Source organism: Lepidochelys kempii, chromosome 1 (assembly GCF_965140265.1).
Source record: "Lepidochelys kempii isolate rLepKem1 chromosome 1, rLepKem1.hap2, whole genome shotgun sequence".
NCBI classification, from domain to species: Eukaryota; Metazoa; Chordata; order Testudines; family Cheloniidae; genus Lepidochelys; species Lepidochelys kempii.
In genome coordinates, this window is record NC_133256.1 from 186,405,971 (window position 1) to 186,425,961 (window position 19,991).

General features: G+C 40.1%; 1 protein-coding gene across 7 annotated transcripts in view; it reads right to left on the reverse strand.

The window, feature by feature from the left end:
* Positions 1 to 19,991, reverse strand: part of CRYBG3 (crystallin beta-gamma domain containing 3) — a 145,436-nt gene that overhangs the window by 17,186 nt on the left and 108,259 nt on the right. For 5 of the 7 annotated variants that reach the window (XR_012154202.1, XR_012154203.1, XR_012154199.1 and 2 more), the window contains exons 14-18: positions 19,174 to 19,300; positions 18,093 to 18,125; positions 12,452 to 12,561; positions 11,814 to 11,940; positions 419 to 558 (exon numbers count right to left, since the gene is read on the reverse strand). Coding sequence is in view for 3 of the 7 variants with exons in the window: in XM_073305192.1 (XP_073161293.1) it covers positions 419 to 558; positions 11,814 to 11,940; positions 12,452 to 12,561; positions 18,093 to 18,125; positions 19,174 to 19,300 (537 nt within the window). In the remaining 4 variants the exon portion in view is untranslated. Of the gene's footprint in view, positions 1 to 418; positions 559 to 11,813; positions 11,941 to 12,451; positions 12,562 to 18,092; positions 18,126 to 19,173; positions 19,301 to 19,991 lie in introns of those variants that run through there. The other 2 variants (XM_073305213.1, XM_073305222.1) reach the window with 2 other exon arrangements.

The window sequence follows — 19,991 nt, forward strand, 5'->3', positions numbered from 1 at the left end:
TGCAAAGCACAGCCAGGATAGAGGGTATCTGGAGTTTTCTGAGGGTGAGGAGAAGCAGGGGCAGTGAAGAAAGGGTCACTTCATGGATGCAAGATGCTTCTCATGGCAGTCTAAAAATGCTTTACTTTTTACTCCTGGGTTTATCCTGCTCAACACCTTATTGTTCACTCTTTGTTCTTTTAAGCAGATAAAAAGGCAGATTCTTGTAGCAGGAAGTTTGATTTACTGACTCGATCACATTTGTATTCGGTTCAGGTCTAGGTACAAATGAGTTCCAATGTTGATTTCCCCCAAATTTTAGGATACTCCGGTTTTACTTGTCACACACAATCCAAAAAATATAGCAAACTCATCATATAGGAAGGCAAGTGGAAGGAGAACACAAATGCTGTCTCTGAAATATTTCTACCATACTTACAAACCGCTTCTCACCCATACGGACTGGGTGTAAAAGTGAAGGTCCTTGTTTAGAACAGAACTGACAGCTTCTTTGAAGTGCAACTCTCTGCCCTCGCAACATTCCAGTGCAAACAGACTGATGGAAGGCTCAGCAAAAACCTGAGAAAGAGGTAGTTATAGTTACTCAAAACAGCCTAGTTGTACCTTGTTGGCATGCTACTTAGGACCCTTCTTTGTCCATTTCAGTTTTTAACCTCTCTGAGGTTCTGGTCTAATTTTAATGTGAACATTTATCAGTAATTTAGTTTTTTGATTTGGATAATAAACTTTCCTAGGAGTTGATATTTGTCGAGGAAGCATGATCTAATGGTTTGCCACCACAGCGTAGTGTCCATTGACATCAGCGGCTGTTGGTTTGACGCTAATGACCAGATTTGCTAAGATATTTAGGCTCCTAAAAATGCAGATAGGTGTCTAGTGGGACTTTCAAAAGCACATAAGCAGGTCAGGCATGCAACTTCCACTGATTTCAAATAGGAAGTTAGGTGTGTAGGCAGGTTAGGTGCTGAATATTCCTCTAGGTACCTACCTGAATCTTTAGTCACCTAAATTCTGTTGAAAATCTGGCCCTAAATATTGAACAGAGAAATATACTGCAAAACTGTGGATTTTTTTTTTTAAATCAAGAATTTGAATGTTCCCTTCAAAAGATCCAGAAAAAAATCAAGTAATTAGGACTCACTTCTATTCAAATCTTTTCACCTCATGTTATTTTTAGCTTATTTTGGTAACACATCTTTTGGCTCTATTGACTCTAGATAAAGATCATAACAGTTATTTGAAAATGAGGTACAAGGATGAAATCTGTACAGCACACATAGTACTACTTCACAAATAAGGAAGCCATATCTTCATTGCAAAAGAGACGCATTTTTGCATCAAGTTAGATAACTCAATGCAAAATCCTAGTGGAGACCAGGGACTTTAGAGTTTTTAGTTTGATGTAGCTAGTCAAGGAAAACTCTAGGTCGGGGTATAGAGTTGACCTCACTAGCTACATCCAGCTAAAAATTACCTGTGCCTTCATCAGAATATACATAGAGATTGTTTTCTTGATGCAAAAACACACCCTCTTTTCCCCTCAGTGAAGACATGGCCTAAGAGTTGGAAGATGCACAAACCAAACACAAAAATCTAACATTAATGTTTACGCCCATGCAGTCATAAAGAGGATATAAACGTAATGAACCAAGAAGGTACAGTTATAAAGAGTTTCTAGTGACATGTTTTTCACAAAGACCTCAATTGTGATACAGGCCTTATGAATGTACTGTCACTGAGGCCACGTCTACACTACCCGCCGGATCGGTGGGTAGTGATCAATCAGGGATCAATTTATCACGTCTAGTGTAGATGCGATAAATTGATCCCCGATTGCTCTGCCGTTGACTCTGGAACTCCACCAGGGCAAGAGGTGGAAGCGGAGTCGACGGGGGAGCAGCGGCCATCGATACCGTGCAGCGAGGACGCGAAGTAAGTGATTCTAAGTCGATATAAGATACGTCGACTTCAGCTACGCTATTCTTGTAGCTGAAGTTGCGTATCTTAGATCGATCCTGCCCCCTAGTGTAGACCAGGCCTGACTCACTGTTCTTGGTATGCGACTGCTTGTTCAACTTACACCTCCAGGAAACTGCTTCCCTCTGCTAACTAGTACCACGTAGCACTATTAGAGGTATTGCACATGATGAGAAAAAAGTTTGCCAAGCATCTTGAAAATGAGGACAATCTACGGTACCCATCCTTAGATGGCTTCGAAAGGGCTTTCAACTTGAACACTCCAAAACACAAAATGAGATTCAAAGACAATGTCCTTATTATGAACTGTCATTTATCTTCCTTTGCCGCCCTCCACTCCTCTGAAGAGGCAGGACAATTTATGCGGGGGGGGGGGGGTGCGCGTGCGTGCGTGCTTTATTTCAATATTTCAGTAGTTAATTTTAGGGCTAATGAAAGTGAGACTCATAGCAATAGACTGAGCACAGGCAGCTGCTGCTGAGGTTTCTCCACCTAGTCACAAAGTCAGCAACAATCCTATTTTCTCAATTCAATTCTTTACCTGAAGAGAGACTAGGAGTACTTGTGGCACCTTAGAGACTAACCAATTTATTTGAGCATAAGCTTTCGTGAGATACAGCTCACTTCATCAGATGCATACTGTGGAAAGTGTAGAAGATCTTTTTATATACACAAAAAGCATGAAAAAATACCTCCTCCCACCCCACTCTCCTGCTGGTAATAGCTTATCTAAAGTGATCACTCTCCTTACAATGTGTATGATAATCAAGTTGGGCCATTTCCAGCACAAATCCAGGTTTTCTCACCCCCCCCCCACTTTATCTAAGATCACTTTAGATAAGCTATTACCAGCAGGAGAGTGGGATGGGAGGAGGTATTTTTTCATGCTTTGTGTGTATATAAAAAGATCTTCTACACTTTCCACAGTATGCATCCGATGAAGTGAGCTGTATCTCACGAAAGCTTATGCTCAAATAAATTGGTTAGTCTCTAAGGTGCCACAAGTACTCCTTTTCTTTTTGCGAATACAGACTAACACGGCTGTTACTCTGAAACCTGAAGAGAGACTGACAGCCATGCTAAACTCTGTCTGTCTAGATGAGGAACTGAGAAGAAAAAAAGGTGCTTTTAAAAAAGGAGTTAACAGCATCTGAAATACCACTTAGCACCTAATGTAGATACAGTTTAATACTTAAAATCATGTTAGCTGATGGTGGGGTGTAACATGACCAGCTAATACAATTTAAAAAATATTTGTACTATATTCCTAGCTGTGCCTCCAATTTGAAAAAAAAATATTTTATTGCATCAGAGGCTTATGGAGCGCTTCTAAACCTACACCATTGTGTAATTACAGTTCAGAGTTTCACAGAATGCACAACTAGCCTGTGGAACTCATTGCAACAAGATAACACTGAGGCCAACAGCTTAGCAAGATTTAAAGAGGACTGGATATTTATATGGATAACAAGGATATTCAGAGTTACAATATTTAAAAAAAAACCCTAAATTTATGGAAGGGATATGAAATCAGGGTATTAATCAACCTTTAACTAATGGGGACTGGGAAGAAATTTGTCCTGTGGGCAAGTTATTCCACAACTCCCTATATCAGTGTTTTCCTTGAACTTTCCTCTTAAGTATCTGGTACCAATCAGAGCCAGGATACTGGACTAGATGGACCACTGGTCTGATCTAGCATGGTCATGTCTGTGTTAAGAGTCAAGGAAACTTGCTTGACAGTTGTTAGGAGCTGAAAGGGCTCCAACCCTCAAACAACTTTAGGACAGGCCAGTCTTCGCTTACAGACAGCCTCCCAACCTGAAGCAAATACTCATCAGCAACCACACAACAAAGGGGAACACACAAAAGAAAAAACCCAGTCTCCCCAACTCCCAAGAAAAAAGCCTGGACCACCTGGCTCCTCTCAAGAGTGAGTGTGTGTGTGTGTGTGTGTGTGTGGAGAGGGGAGCACTGGAGAAGAGGAGGTTGACTGTCTTAGGACAGGGTCTCCATGTGTTCTGGCTGCTTAGCTGAACTCCCATTCCCTTCAGAGTTTTGCAAGCCGAGATATCTAAATTAAAGTCACCTACAATTCTCAAAAGACATATCTGGCTTCAAGTCTAAGCTTGATAAGTTTATGGAGGGGATGGTATGATGGGATAGCCTAATCTTGGCAATTAACTGATCTTTGACTATTAGCAGTAAATGTGCCCAATGGCCTGTGATGGGATGTTAGATGGGGTGGGATCTGAGTTACTACAGAGAATTCTTTCCTGGGTATCTAGCTGGTGAGTCTTGCCCACTTTCTCAGAGTTTAGCTGATTACCATATTTGGGGTCGGGAAGGAATTTTCCTCCAGGACAGATTGGCAGAGGCCCTGGGGGTTTTTTGGCTTCTTCATGGGGCACGGGTCACTTGCTGGAGGATTCTCTGCACCTTCAAGTCTTTAAACCATGATTTGAGGTCTTCAATAGCTCAGACATAGGTTAGGGGTTTGTTACAGGAGTGGGTGGGTGAGATTCTGTGGCCTGTGTTGTGCAGGAGTTCGGACTAGACGATCATAATGGTCCCGTCTGACCTTAAAGTCTATGATTCTATGATTCTCCAGGGCATGGAAATAACTGCCCCAGCCCAGCTCACAGCAGCTCTAAAAGTTCTCTCAGGAAAATATTTTGAAACATTGGCAACTATGTTATACTTGTAACCTTTGTAAAAAAATCTTCCCTATTACAAGCATGATGAAGTACTGAAGAATTCTTTGAAAGTGACCTTTGTATGTTAACAAAACCACCTTACTCAAACAAAATTAAACTGGGGACAGCCCCATTTATGATGCAAGGAGTTAAAACATGGGGAGCGTTATATGATCTATAGCATAATCTTGTGAGAAAGGGAGGATACTTCTACACGGTATTTCAGGAAGGAGTGTCCATAAGTAAAGAATACCTTTGTATTTAACTCTTTAGGTTAACAGGTGCAAATACTCTGGTATTAATACATCAGATGGTGTAGGTGCACTGCCAAACTCATTTATCTCTCCACAGTAGCATTTCAGTTGCTGGATTAAGCCACATATGCATTACCTTCAACTTCTACAAAGGTAACGTCTCACACAGTTTCTCTCGACTCATTGAGCCCTATTCACAAACCATCTCACCTTCATTTAACAGATATAAACCACACTATCAAATGTTCCAGAATTCAGAATGAAATTTTATATTTTATGAATGCAGAAAGTACATAAAAAAAATCTCATACTAAAAAGAAAGACTAAAATAAGATTAGCTTCCTTCAAACTGCTCTTGTTTCCAGTTTCACTTTTAAGTGCCACACCATGAAAACCAAAACCAAAATCAAAACCATCCAACCTCAACACAAAGAGACAGAATGCAGAAGTTAAGTAAAGTTGCTACATAAAATAGCTTCAAGACACCATACACACAAACACATTGCTATAATAAAATAAAAAATATAAGTACATTGTTCCTTTGGAACTACAGATAACCTTTCATGACAAATTTCAAGAAAATGTTATTAATAAACTTGATTTGAGACGTTGTCACCAAAAATGTTTCCTTCTCCCACTTCACTGCAACCTCCAAAATGAAAATTATATAGATTTTCATTAGAAAAAGTCCTATCCCAATGAAGTCAACAGAAGGTTTCTCATCAACTTCAGCAGGTTTTGGACTTGGGCCTAATTGCCTTCCCTGTTACAAAAACTTGTGGTAGGTTTTTCCTCACTTCCTGTTTGTACTGAATTATCAGATGAATAAATGGAATATATCAGGGATCTAGTGGATATTAAATGTTTGTAGTACCGCATGCATGGACTTGGGGGGTAGGGGTTGTGGGTGTCTGGCCCCCCAGCTGGGCTTTGGGGGGTGGGGGAAGGGCAAAAAAACAGAAGCTGGGTTGTCATAGGGGTTTCTTTAACTCTCTACTCCTGGTGGAATTTTTGTGTGTCTGTATTGTTACAGACATACTTGCTGACAGGTATTTTGAAATAAATTACCAAAATAATTGAAACTGGCGTGATTATGTAGTTATTTTGACAAATAAAATTTGCAGAATTTTAAAATATTGTGTGCAGAATTTTTAATTTTTTGTCGCAGAATTCCCCCAGGAGTATCAAGTTGTATGTTCTCTCATTTTTATTAATTCATTGTACTGTACAAAGTGAGCCATTGTTGGGGGCTGTCTATTGGTTAGAGCTGGTGACAGAGTTAGGACTGTTGGGATCTATTCCTGACTCAGGAACTGACTCCTAGAGGAAACGTATCCACAAAAACAATGAGTAGTCCAGTGGCACCTTAAAGACTAACGGATTTATTTAGGCATAAGCTTTTGTGGGTAAAAATCCCACTTCTTCAGTTGCATGGAGTGAAAATTACAGATGAAGGCATAAATATATATTGGCACATGAAGAGAAGGGACTTACTTTACAATTGGAGAACCAATGCTGAAGGCCAATTCAGTCAGGGTGGATGCGGTCCACTCCCAATAATTGATGAGGAGGTGTCAATACCAAGAGAGGGAAAATTGCTTTGTAGTGAGCCAGCCACTCCCAATCTCTATTCAAGCCCAAACTGATGGTGTTAAGGTTGCAAATGAATTGTAACTCTGCAGTTTCTCTTTGAAATCTGTTTTTGAAGTTTTTTTCTTGCAGGATGGCTACTTTTAAATCTGTTATTGAATGTCCAGGGAGATTGAAGTGTTCTCCTACTGGCTTTTGTATGTTACCATTTCTGATATCTCATTTGTGTCCATTTATCCTTCTACATAGAGACTGTCCGGTTTGGCCAAGGTACATGGCAGAAGGGCATTGCTGGCACATATCACATTCATAGATGTGCAGGTGAATGAGCCCCTGATGGTGTGGCTGGTATGGTTGGGTCCTATGATGGTGATGCTAGAGTAGACATGGGGACAGAGAAGGCAATGTGGTTTGTTAGAGGGATTGGTTCCTGGGTTACTGTTTCTGTGGTGTGGTGTGTAGTTGCTGGTGAGTATTTGCTTCAGATTGGAGGGCTGCCTGTAAGCGAGGACTGTGAGAATGGGAGATCATTTTCCATGATAGATTGCAGGTCATTGATAATGTGCTGGAGAGGTTTTAGCTGGGGCCTGTATGTGATGGCAGGTGGTGTTCTGTTATTTTCCTTGTTGGGCCTATCCTGTAGTAGGTGACTTCTGGGTACCCATCTCGCTCTGTCAATCTGTTTCCTCACTTGCCCAGGTGGCTACTGTAGTTTTAAGAATGTTTCATAGAGATCTTGTAGGTGTTTGTCTCTGTCTGAGGGATTGGAGCAATTGCGGTTGTATCTTAGGGCTTGGCTGTAGACAATGAATCATGTGATGTGTCCTGGATGGAAGCTGGAGGCATGTAGGTAAGTATGGCAGTCAGTAGGTTTCCAGTATAGGGTGGTGTTTATGTGACCATCACTTATTTGCACTGTAGTGTCCAGGAAGTGGATCTCTTGTGTGGCCTAGTCCAGGCTGAGGTTGATGGTGGGGTGGAAATTGTTGAAATCCATGTGGAATTCTTCAAGGGCCTCCTTCCCATGGGTCCATATGATGATGATGATGTCATCAATGTAGCATAAGTAGAGGAGAGGTACTAGGGGACAAGAGCTGAGGAAGCGTTGTTCTAAGTCAGCCACAAAAATGTTGGCATACTGTGAGGCTATGGCAGTGCCGCTGACTTGAAGGTATAAGTTGTCCCCAAATCTGAAATGGTTGTGGGTGAGGACAAAGTCACAAAGCTCAGTCACCAGGTGTGCTGTGGCCTCATCAGGGATACTGTTCCTGACAGCTTGTAGTCCATCCTCGTGTGGAATATTCGTGTAGAGAGCTTCTACATCCTTGGTGGCCACGATGGTGTATTCAGGAAGATCATCAACGCACTGTAGTTTCCTCAGGAAGATGGTAGTGTCTCGAACATAGCTAGGAGTGCTGGTAGCGTAGGGTCTGAGGAGAAAGTCCAAACAGCCAGATAATCCTGCTGTAAGAGTGCCAATGCCTGAGATGATGGGGCATCCAGGACTTCCAGGTTTATGGATCTTGGTCAGCAAATAGAATATCCCTGGTCGAGGCTCTAGGGGTGTGTCTGTGTAGATTTGTTCCCAGGCTGTGGCAGGGAGTTTCATGAGCAGATGGTGTAGTTTCTTTTGGTACTACTCAGTGGGATCAGGGGATAGTGGCCTGTAGAATGTGGTGTTGGAGAGTTGCCTGGCAGCCTCCTGCTCATAATCTGACCTGTTTATGATGACTACAGCATCTCCTCTTTTATTATAATGTCAGAATTGTTTCTGAGGCTGTGGATGGCATTGTGTTCTGTACAGCTGAGGTTGTGGAGCAAGGGATGCTGTTTGTTCACAATTTCAGCCTGTGCATGTCTGCAGAAGCTCTCTATGTAGAAGTCCAGTCCGTCATTTTGACCGTCAGAAGGAGTCCACGCAGAATTCTTCTTCTTGTAGTATTGGTAGGAGGGTTCCTGTAGGTCAGTGCTCTGTTCAGTGGTGTGTTGAAAATATTCTTTGAGTCGGAGACAGTGAAAGTAGGCTTCCAGATTACTGCAGAACTGTATTATGTGCGTGGGGGTGGTGGGGCAGAAAGAGAGTCCCTGAGATAGGAAAGACACACAGTGTGTGTGGCACAATCTCTCACCATAGTCAGTGTAGTATGTCGATCGCAATGGATTTTTTACCTTCCGTCTATTTGGTATGATGTCCATCTGTTTGCACTTGGAGAGGAAGATGATGTCTGTATCTGTGCGAGTAACAAACCCTGTAACAACCAATCCCTATAACAAACCTTGTTGCCTTCTCTGTCCCCATATCTACTCTAGCGACACCATCATAGGACCCAACCATACCAGCCAAACCATCAGGGGCTCATTCACCTGCACATCTATTAATGTGATATATGCCATCATGTGCCAGCAATGCCCCTCTGCCATGTACATTGGCCAAACTGGACAGTCTCTACATAAAAAGATAAATGGACACAAACCAGACATCAGGAAAGGTAACATACAAAAGCCAGCAGGAGAAGACTTCAATCTCCCTGGACATTCAATAACAGATTTGAAAGTAGCCATTCTTCAACAACAAAACTTCAGAAACAGACTTCAAAGAGAAACTGGAGAGCTACAATTCATTTGCAACCTTAACACCATCAATTTGGGTTTGAATAGGGACTAGGAGTGGCTGGATCACTATAAAAGCAATTTTCCCTCTCTTGGTATTGACACCTTCTCATCAATTATTGGGAGTGGACCACATCCACCCTGAATTGGCCCTCAACATTGGTTCTCCACTTGTAAGGTAACTCCCTTCTCTTCATGTGCCAATATATATATTTATGCCTTCATCTGTAATTTTCACTCCATGCATCTGAAGAAGTGGGTCTTTTACCCACGAAAGCTTATGCCCAAATAAATCTGTTAGTCTTTAAGGTGCCAACGGACTCCTTGTTGTTTAAATCAGGAAAACCATCAGGCAGAGAAATTATTTCCAAGCTTCTAATACACACCCAAGTATATCTGGCAGCCCCCCTTGAACAGCCATAAGTTAGAACAAAATTCAATAGATGTAAAGTACTGTAGTATTCCCTAATCAAAGCCTGTTCTTCTCTCCCAGTTCAGTAGCCTATTGATATCAACAAATCATTCCTTTGGTCAGACTCCCACCACATTGTACTCACACAAGTCACAATCTTAGAGATGATGCATTTCCAAGCTGCTCCGAGACTAACTCATATCATGACAGCGTGATCATTACCACACCACACCACAAAACTGAATGCCCACATCACAACATTGTTACACTGAGTCAAAAAAAAAAAAAAAAAAAGGCCCATGCTATGACGGAACATTGCCATGTCTGATATTTTGGGACCTGCTGAACATTTCAGGCTCACCACTAAAATGGCAGGATGACCCTGGAAATCTTGTGACAAGTAGCAACACTACAAAAACCATACACATTGTTACGAACTGTAGGTGGGGATTGTTAAACCTGAGTATATACTTAGCAAGAAGCTCATTTCCAGCTCTCAGTAGCTATCTCTTCATTTGGACTTATATACTGGGACGAGATGGAAGTGTGTCAGGAATCAAGTGAGAGAAACAGAACTCAATGTCAGACGCTCAGGCTAGCAATTATGCAGCTGTAAACGACCCAACACTGCTCATAAGTCTATCTAGAGGTCTTGAGAGGTCTGCAACCTTCACACCCATAATTCCCATAGTCATCACAAACTCAAGAGTATATATTTCTAATAATCAAATCTGCCATTGCTATTAACTGTCTCTTTGTAACAATAGCAGTCCCCTCCCCCAGACAGATAGCCTCAGTGCAAGAGGATACCATGACGTCATCTGGAAGGAGGGTCCCCAACTATGGGATTATTTTCCTCTGCTCCAGCTCAGTATTCTCCTTCCTCAATACTTTCATCCTCTTCAAAAGCACAGAGGCTGTCCGACCGCGGGATGGGACTGCTCTACTGTGTCCCCGAAAGTCTCATTTATATATCTCTCTGTCTCCCTTAGTTCCTCCCGTTCAGCCACTCGGGTCTCACGGGCTAGTACTCAGTCTCTGAGGGCCAGTACTTGGTCTCTGAGGGCCATGAGTTGCTTGCACCGAATGCATATATGCCACCTGCTCACGAGGCAGATAATTGTACATGCTGCATTCACTGCAAAAAACTGGGTAGCCCCCACTTTGCTACTGGACTTCTGCGGGACAATGTTTGTTTGTTCTTTGTTTGCATGTGTTTTTTTTTTTTCTTTGTGAGGCATTATTGGCCTAAGTTTAGAGAATGTTTATTAGGTGTATCTGGCTCTAACACTCCCTCTCAAAACTCCCCTGTTTGCTAGCTCCTGTCCTGTTCGCTAACTGCTGTGGTTGCTTAGGAGTGGGCTTTTTAAACCCCTGTTTTCACTGAGTTAGCCCCGCCCCCTCATCAAGGGATTCTAAAGGGGTTAGGGATGAATTCCAAGGGCCAGATCCTCAGCTGGTGGAAACTAGTGTAGCTTTACTGAAGTCACTGCAGCCAGGCTCGTTTACACCAGCCAAGGATCTGGTCCAAGGCTTCACTCAGTCAAATATCCTTTCCACCTTTTCTCCCGCCCCCAGCCATGATTTTTTTTTTTTTAAACTTGTTCATGGCTAGAAAAAGGATCTTGACATTTTTAATAAATATCACCCACTTGAAAACTTTTAAAATGTGGTTTTAAAAGGTTTTATCTATCGATATGTTTTAATATTGTATACTGAATCTGCAGCAGAAATATAAACCTTTATTCTGGATGGCAAAATGCAGTAGTATTAACAAGTGACACATAATTTGATGCCCATTTAGAAAAGGCAAATATTACACTTCCCCTAAAATTATGGTTAGCAAATTTAACATCATGATAGCAGCTATATGCATTTTTATGTAGTTTAAAGGTTCTTTTGTGCAGAGAATTTTTGTTAAAGTCTGAACTTCTGCTGGGGAAGGGACTGTAAAGGGAACCCTATAATGAGACAAAAGTATAAAGTAGAATATTCCATTTGTATAAACCTACTACTTACTATCTTGCTGGGCTGCTCTACAAGGACCATTGAAAACGCAAATATGAATTTAGCTCATACAAAAACAGAGTTACTTTCTGCCCAGAATGGTGGTGGTGGGGCCTGGGTTGATCTAATACTGAAAATCCACAAGCTTAAAAACCAATTTTAATATTTCCCCTGAGCATCACACTCTGTTCTTTAATACAATCACTGCTGTATACAACTAGGTAGGGCAAGAGTTCTATATTAGAATTATTTCTATAACGCTCTTACATATTCCACAGGCTTGAAGGATTTGAGTGTAACTGTTGGACAGCCACAGGAAGTGAGGTCGGTGTAGAGGCCTTCTTCCAGCACACAATGGTTATCAGCAATTTGCCCTTGGTAAAACAGGAGCCAACTGAAAGAATAAACATAACAAAGAAGTTTAACTGAGGCAGTCAGTTATTAACAAGTTCTCTCAAGATCAAATATTTTCTAGGGGAATGAGAAATAAAACAAGGTTTGTTTTTTAAAGTTGTACTATAAAAAAAAGTGAAACCAAAGACTGATTCAATTTTCTGCTTCTGCTGCTCTTCCACATGGTATACAAATCTCAACCTGGACTTTAATGGGGGTTAATGGAATGCAGCTAGATTTACTCTGTTGAATCCCTGAAATTTTAAACAAGTCATAAAGGCAGATTCAAATCACAGCAATTGTGTGATTTTCCTATAGGAAAGCAAAAAGCATTATGTCCCCTCCCGTCAGAAAGAAGAGCGTTATCAAAGCAGGTTGCAAGAGAGGAGGCATAGGACGATATGGAGCGTGATGGTAATGCACTGGATATATCTGACTATTTGAAATTTAATGTAGGTTAAAAAGTGCTCTCTAACCACTTAAAAGGGTGGTGGGTAAAAGAACACACTTACCATCCCCGAAGAACCTTAAAAGAACATGGTATGAATGAGGTAAAATCAGAAACTTCTGCTGTGAAATCTACGCATGCTCCTTGGAAGTGTGTGTTACTGAAAGCTTTGAGCTACAAGAACAACAACAATAAAAATATGGTGACTAGAAAGAAAATGTACTTCATCATCACTGTAAGTAGAGTAAGTTGCAGGCACAGGGAAATATCAATGCAATTTAAAGAAGTACTAATGCAAATCTAATGGACTCCCAAGAGAAGAAATGTCTTAAATTTCTATAGCACCTTTCCTCTTGAAAGGTCCCAAAGCGTTTTATAAACTATGGGCAGATTCTGCAGTCCTTAACTGAGGCAGATCTCCTACTGATATCAATGGCAGCGGTAGCAAGTATATATTCATTTTATGGTAACAGGAGTGTTTCCAGAGAAAGCACAAACGATAGGACTGAAAAATCTGGCCTTATACATACAGCACGACTCAGATGCCGCCATATTTTGGGTACAGGTCAGCAACCAATTGGAGCACAACCAGAAGGGGGAAGGAAATACCGGTGAAAAGATACCAAGGCAGAACATTAAAAAAAAAGTGCCCTGGAATCTTCTGTGATCACACTGAACAGAGATGACATCTTATTTAAAAAGCCTGCTTGAGAATTTCTGGTAGGACTTGCTGTGTCAGGAGTGTCTGAAGTCCAACCCAACAAGCTTGCACACACAGATATCCTTAGCAAAGAGCTTTAGAACCATTTAGAACTACATCCTGCCCAGGAAGTGTGTATCAATCTCTCCATCAAAAGGGACTGCTGCATTAAAAGAAGTTAAAAACAAAATCTACAGCAGAAAACAGTCCATGGTCTACAGTTTGGGGAAGAAGCTAAGAATTCTGTGCCCCTCAGGTACTATTTGTTCCTGGATAATGGGTCACTTTAGGTGGCCACTGATGTGCTGAAATCTATTGAGCAAGAGCAATACAACTAAAAATTAAGGAAAAAGGATGAAGAAATCTGGTTTGCATTTCTACCATTGTTTTTGACAAGAGGGTTCACATGTCATTTAGTCATGTACTTTATTACCCTTAATCCACTGCAGGATTGCTCCCCATAATATATTTTCTAATGCTATGCCTAACCTCCTGGTAAACGCAATGGTTTCTGCGATTAGAACCTTGACCCTGTGATACACAGAGCGCCACTTGCAAGGTTCTGAGCACTCAAGTACTACTGCAATCAGTGGGAGCTGAAGGCACCTTGTAGGATCAGGCAGTATACATTTCCAGCTACTACTGTAGGCCTCAGTAATATGAGGCTGAAGAGAGAATTTTTTAGGGACCCAATAATCCATTAGAAAAGTACTATTCGGAATGTCTTATTGCTACTGAATGGATTGAATACATACAAACAGGCAAACTGTGGATTATTTGTTGTGCAGTGCCATTGAGAATTGGACATTTACCATATGAATTAGTTGAATTTACCATGGTATTTCCCGTTTTAAGATTAGGGAATCTTTGGTAAACACTGACCACTGGTTTTTAATGGGACCCATCATACACATGTGAAATCTGACTGCTACTCTAAAAACTTCTTTTGTTTCCAGAGTGCTGGTTTCATTTAATAATACACTTAAATCACATACTCCAGAAGGACTCTCAGTCTTCAGATATATCTAAGTTGCTTTGTAGGTTGCCTTTAGGAATCCCTTAATTAAGACAGGGTGCAATGGATGGTACATACTATCAGGTGATGTGACCAACTTTTATCAGGTGTTATGAAAATTGCCTGGTACTTCAAAGACTTAGGAAAGTTCCTTATTTCTTATTTTATAACTGACTTCTTGTGCCACAAAACCACTTGTTTAGTTTCCTCTATAAGAGAGAATTTCAGTCCAGTACATGGGCTCTAAGCAGGGGCCTCTATACCACTTCACCCGCCAAGAGATACGTGGAGCAGAGAGCCCTGCGTGGCCATTCTGTACTGAGGTGAATTTCACACTAAAATTTGAGACAGCGTTCTGTAACATAGAAGAAAAATGTTGTTGCCAGTGCTCCTCCCCAAAGCGGCCCCTCTCCCTGCCAAAGAAAAGAAATCCAATCTACAGAGACTGAGAAAAAGCCAAAACCACATATTAGAAAATGGTTTTATGGAAAAAGAGTCTTTTAAAAAAAAAGAAAATAAAAAAGAAACTAATATATTTCCTGTTACAAAGAACAAGAAGGGCTTAATCTTGCCCTTATGTGACACACAACTGTGAATTGAAAAAGACAAGCCAGCTACATGGGCTGGATACACTGCTGCTGATTCTCCTGCATTTGGAACTGCATTTCTGAGCAGAACATTGATATTTAGGCTACACTTACATTGTGCTTTTCACCCATAGATCTCAAAACACTTAACAGAGGAAGGTAAGTATCATTTTCTCCATTTTTACCAATGCAGAAAACTGAAGCACAAAGATGAAGCGATTTGCCCATGGTCAAGCAGCAGCTCAGTGACAGAGTCAGGAACAGAACTCAGGTCTCCAGGTTCCTAGTTTCGTGCCTGATACTTCCCCCTTACAGCCCATGTCCCAGGCTACGTGACAGCTTTAGAAAGACTGTGACAGGGAAGGTTATACAATGTACATTTTAAATAATAAACTGAGAAAAATGTTCTTTTCTCAAAATGAATAAAAAGAAAAAAGTTGAAAGGACAGATGTGATGGTTCTGACTTCAGAATAATTAGAGAAGAAACCGATCCATTAGTTATACCACTGTGTTTGCACAGTCTGACCACAAATGCAGCTAGTTATAACTTAAAATATATTAAATCTGACATGACAAATTCAAAAGACTCCTTTAGCGCCATGAAGCTCTATTTCCTAAAAACTCAAAAGGCAGTAAGTGGAAAGATACACAGTGCAAAGTTACCATAAATAATTATAGGGGTCTTCTAAAGTATTTGAGCAAGCCAACTGCCACAGGCAGATTAATGAAAGGAGCTTAGTTATTCCTTGGGAGAGTGAAGGAAAAAATATTGTTTTATTTTTAATGAATACAGCTATTGTATTTTAAACCTGGATACTTTAGTCTTACTTGGAACATGCATGTAGTTTATGAAGCAGCCTGGCAAAGTAGAAAGACCAAGACCACTTATTGCAAGAGTTCAGAATATAACACTTAAGGTCAGCTGAAAGCAACAGCAAGTGACAAGGTTTCTTTCTTATGGAAAGAGAGTAGTATTTCCTTATTTTAGTGTCTATGCCTATAATACATAGGAAAAAATGTAGAGAGCTACATTCCTACACTGAGAATTCAGACTTGTACGATTCAGCATCTAGCTGTGTTAAGGATTCTCTAACTCTGGTGAGCCATCCTTCGTAACTGTTGCAAACATAGAAATTGTAATATTATCTTTCAACTAGAAGAGGAAAGGACGGATTTATTTTCTCAAACACTGTCTTTTACTTACTCTGACTCAGGAAGTGATCTTAACAAATTTCCCACAACTCCTTAGTCACAATAAAGTATGTTGGTGGCCAAAGGTAACTATGACAATTTGAACACAGCAGTGACATGCTCTCCTATTTCTTTAGCTTCATCACAGAGGTCCTGTAACAACCCAACATTGTGATCACATGAACCCTTCTAGCACGTTTTCCCTGTGGCAAAAGTGACATCACAGCAGCATGACATGGCATGCATATTTGTACATAGCAAGTGATTATTTTTTTTAAAGAATTTTCTGATGTACCGGTGGATGGGATGGGATGGAAGGTAGAGGTAAAAGGAAAGGAAAGGAAAGGCATCGACTTGCAAGTTGAATCAATTGCAAATAGTCTCATTGCTGCTGATGGGTGAGACTCTTCCAAGATTTGGAGAAACATGCACATGTTTGTATGCTTATATTAACCATTTGACTCTTTTGGGTCTGCAAAACTGGTCTAAGACATTCACAGGAACAGCATTTGACATATTCTGAAGAAGAATGGAGTTAAGGAAGGAGATAAAAAGTTATTAAAACTATCTGGAATCTCTGAAACAAGTTTGGTTTGGTACCAGTTTCATTTTTCAATCAGTTATTTTATCTGAAATGGTTTACCAAGCCTTCTGTGTGAAAGTGTTTGGGATTCTTTGGCTTTGGCTGCAAACACCCAAATGAATATGTCGGCGGGAAATCAGTGTTTAAGACTAAAGTAATACATCATTTATGTCGTTAGACAGCAAACATTTCCTGCAAGCCTGAGTAAATCATAAACATTTTAGAACCTGAACATACTTGGAGTAAAGAAAGGGTGTGGTCAGGCTGTCCTAAGTAATGTAATGTGTACATTTTCCATGTGTTGGTGTGTATAACACAAAAGTATAAGCAATAAGGATACTGAAAATCCTATCTAGATGATAAAATAGTTAAGATATCTTAAACTAGATTTTCGGGCTATTAAAACATGTATCTTTATATGGGATTTTCTAAAGTTTTCTTTATTAAAAGTGACACAGAGAGAGAGAGAGAGAGAGAGAGAGAGAGAGAACTCTACCGTTCATATCCCACTGCACTCCTCTTCCCAAAGGTACAACGTTAACAACTAATATTTCTTTGTGGACAAAGAATGCCTAATGAAGGGAGGAGAGAAGTCAAACTAAATATAAGGAAACTGAGATATGCTCTGTTAGAGGAGAACCCTTAGCAGATAAGGATTCTGGATGAGCATGTGCATGTGAAGAGGTTTCTAAATTTAGAAAGATTACATACAAGAATGTTATTATGGATTTAACATAATCTTATAAAAATTCTGATAAAAAACAGAAACCCAAACTAAGCCACTCTGAAAACAAAAACATGCTACAGTGAAATCCTCTTATAATGAAGCCGTATTGTCATAGAATTTCACTAAAATTATGTTTAACTTTATATTAGGATTTGCTATAAAGGGCTCTCCTTTATATTATTAAATCACTAGTGTGTGCTCAGTCAGACTTAGTGTGTGTGTGTGGGGGGAAGGGTAGAGAAGCTGAGAACGAGCTGGGAACTACAGCTACAGCAAAGGTCATGTACTTTTGAAAGTAATTAGCAAAACTGCCCTCATCACGCCATCACACAGGAAGTGTAGATACAAACTGCAGAATTGCCAAAATAGAATATATTTTTTAAAACAGCACTGTAGGAAAACAAATGGCAGGTAGCTAATTGTGTGTGGGTTTGTAAATAGTTTTCTGCAGTTCAAGTTTCACAATTCTGCACTTCAGATATTAAGAAGTTACAGTAACAAAGTGGGACGGATTAATTACAATGCAAAGACAATATCCCACGTAGAGAAAGGTAAATGAGTGTGACTGTGAATTTCCTTACAGGCAGAGAGAGACTGAAAGAAAAAACATGAAAAGAAATGGTGATACAGAGCCAAAGTGACCCCAAGCCTATTGAGTGGATGGCACTATGGGGACACAACAAAAACGGGTGTGAACAGGAACACCACAATGAATGAGATTGTTGGCTAACTTAGCCTCTATGTGTCTACTGGTTTCCTCAAGTAAGAGGTGGCTTTGTCACTGTACAGTAGATAGTGAAATTCTTATCTGAGACAGCTGGGAAGAAATTCAACATAAAGCATGTGTGCTTAATAATATGCAATTTACTCCTAGAAATGGCATTATAGGATGTGAACTTACCAAATGTGGAGGCTCATTCTTTCCAAGTGGTTCCTGCATATTAAAAATATATATATATATATATATATAATATAAACATTACAATTATTTTTTAACAGGCAGTCAAATCCCTTAAAGAACCTTTTAAACTTTTTTAGGAATTCTGGGGCTGAAATTCATTAATAGGTATTATACTCCTGGCACATTTCCCTCCCCACGTCTCTATGAAATTAGGAGGATATTGGCTCATGGTTGGCTCTCTGTTAGCTTAGGCCTTGTCCACACATTAAACTTCCACCAATATAATTAACTGCTTAGAAACCCATTTACAGAGTCAGAGCAACCCCTTTGTGTAGGCACTCAAACTGGTTTAAAAGTGTTTGGTTTATACCAATTCCTTATTGAGAGAGAATCTGAGAGACTGGGAGGCAGAACCTTCTCTCTCTCACCATCACTACCCTGCAATGCATCTGTCATTTCCATTCAAGAAAGGTTAAACAAGTTCAATTTCCTTTCTAGCTTTCCGAGTTGTGGATGCAGTGTCATTTATTATATTGGTGGTTGGGTTTGTTTATTTTACAGTAGGGCTTTAGGAGTCCTGGAATTAATCTATCTGGGCAAGTTGCCTTTTTATTTTTCTGGATTGAAATAGAAAAGAAAGGAAGACAACAATAAGCTATAGCTCAGTTTTAGCAGACAGTAATACAGGAAAATTAAAGGATTAAAATACATGACAAGTTATTAATAAGGCAATAGGCATGTTTTGTGGTAAATTAGGTATTTAGGGCCAGAATGTTCCATTTGTGGACATAATATGCTAAGGGGACTGGAAACTGATGTTCTCCTTGTAGAGTTTTCCTAGCATTTTCTTGTTGGGGGTTGGGTTGATACAGAGTTTGCACTGCAGAATAAACAGGAGATTCAGTCCCCATAATTAGCAGTTTCCTTGAATTCTGTAATGATCTTTTCTTCTAACCTTTCATCAATTGAATAGACAAGTTAGCTTCATTACCTACCCTGCACAATAAAATCATTGTATCACCAGAGTTCTGAATTCTTGTTGCTTTTTTAATTTTCTTTTTGATGAATTACGGTAACTCACCAACTTAATGGGACGAATTGACATGATGGTTTCACTGGATCCTCCCCAATCTAAAAAGCATTTATATTTTCCTTTTTCCAGTATATATTGTTCTCCACAGAAATATTTCTGCCGATATGCAACCCACCTGAGGAGTGACACACAAGAAATGAACTGTGATACACAATCCTATTTTTCAATATGGCACTACAAAAAGTTATCAGTAAGTTAACCTTAAATAGAAAACTTTCCAGAAGGTTTTTAAATGCTTTACCTGTCCACCTGATATGAAATTAAACAGATTGTAAAACATGTCTTGTGGTAACAGGCAACATGAATCACAAACCCGGCACACTCCTGATTTTCTACTTTTTATTTGTCTACACAAATATTCTTGAGAAATCCTTGCAGCATTAGATCTCTCTCTCCCCCTTCTCAGATAATTTCTCAGCATGAAATAAGAGATTGCTTGGAAGCCAAGGGGCTAGATATTCAACTGTCAAATATCTGAGTCACTCTCTGCTCCCTCAACCTTTACCTTCCCACCTAGCTCCCAGACAGGGCTCCCTTCCAACTCTTCAAGTCAGATTATTCTAAGGAAAGAATGGAAGCAAGTGAGGAAGCCTTGGCAGGAAGAGATAAAGGGACTCTTGCAATGATTGGTAATTCATTTGTATTTCTTCCCCTTGCATTTGATTACAAAATCCAAGGCAAGCCAAAAATGTTTATAGCTGTAGCTCATGAAAGCTTATGCTCAAATAAATTTGTTAGTCTCTAAGGTGCCACAAGTACTCCTTTTCTTTTTGCAAATACAGACTAACACGGCTGCTACTCTGAAA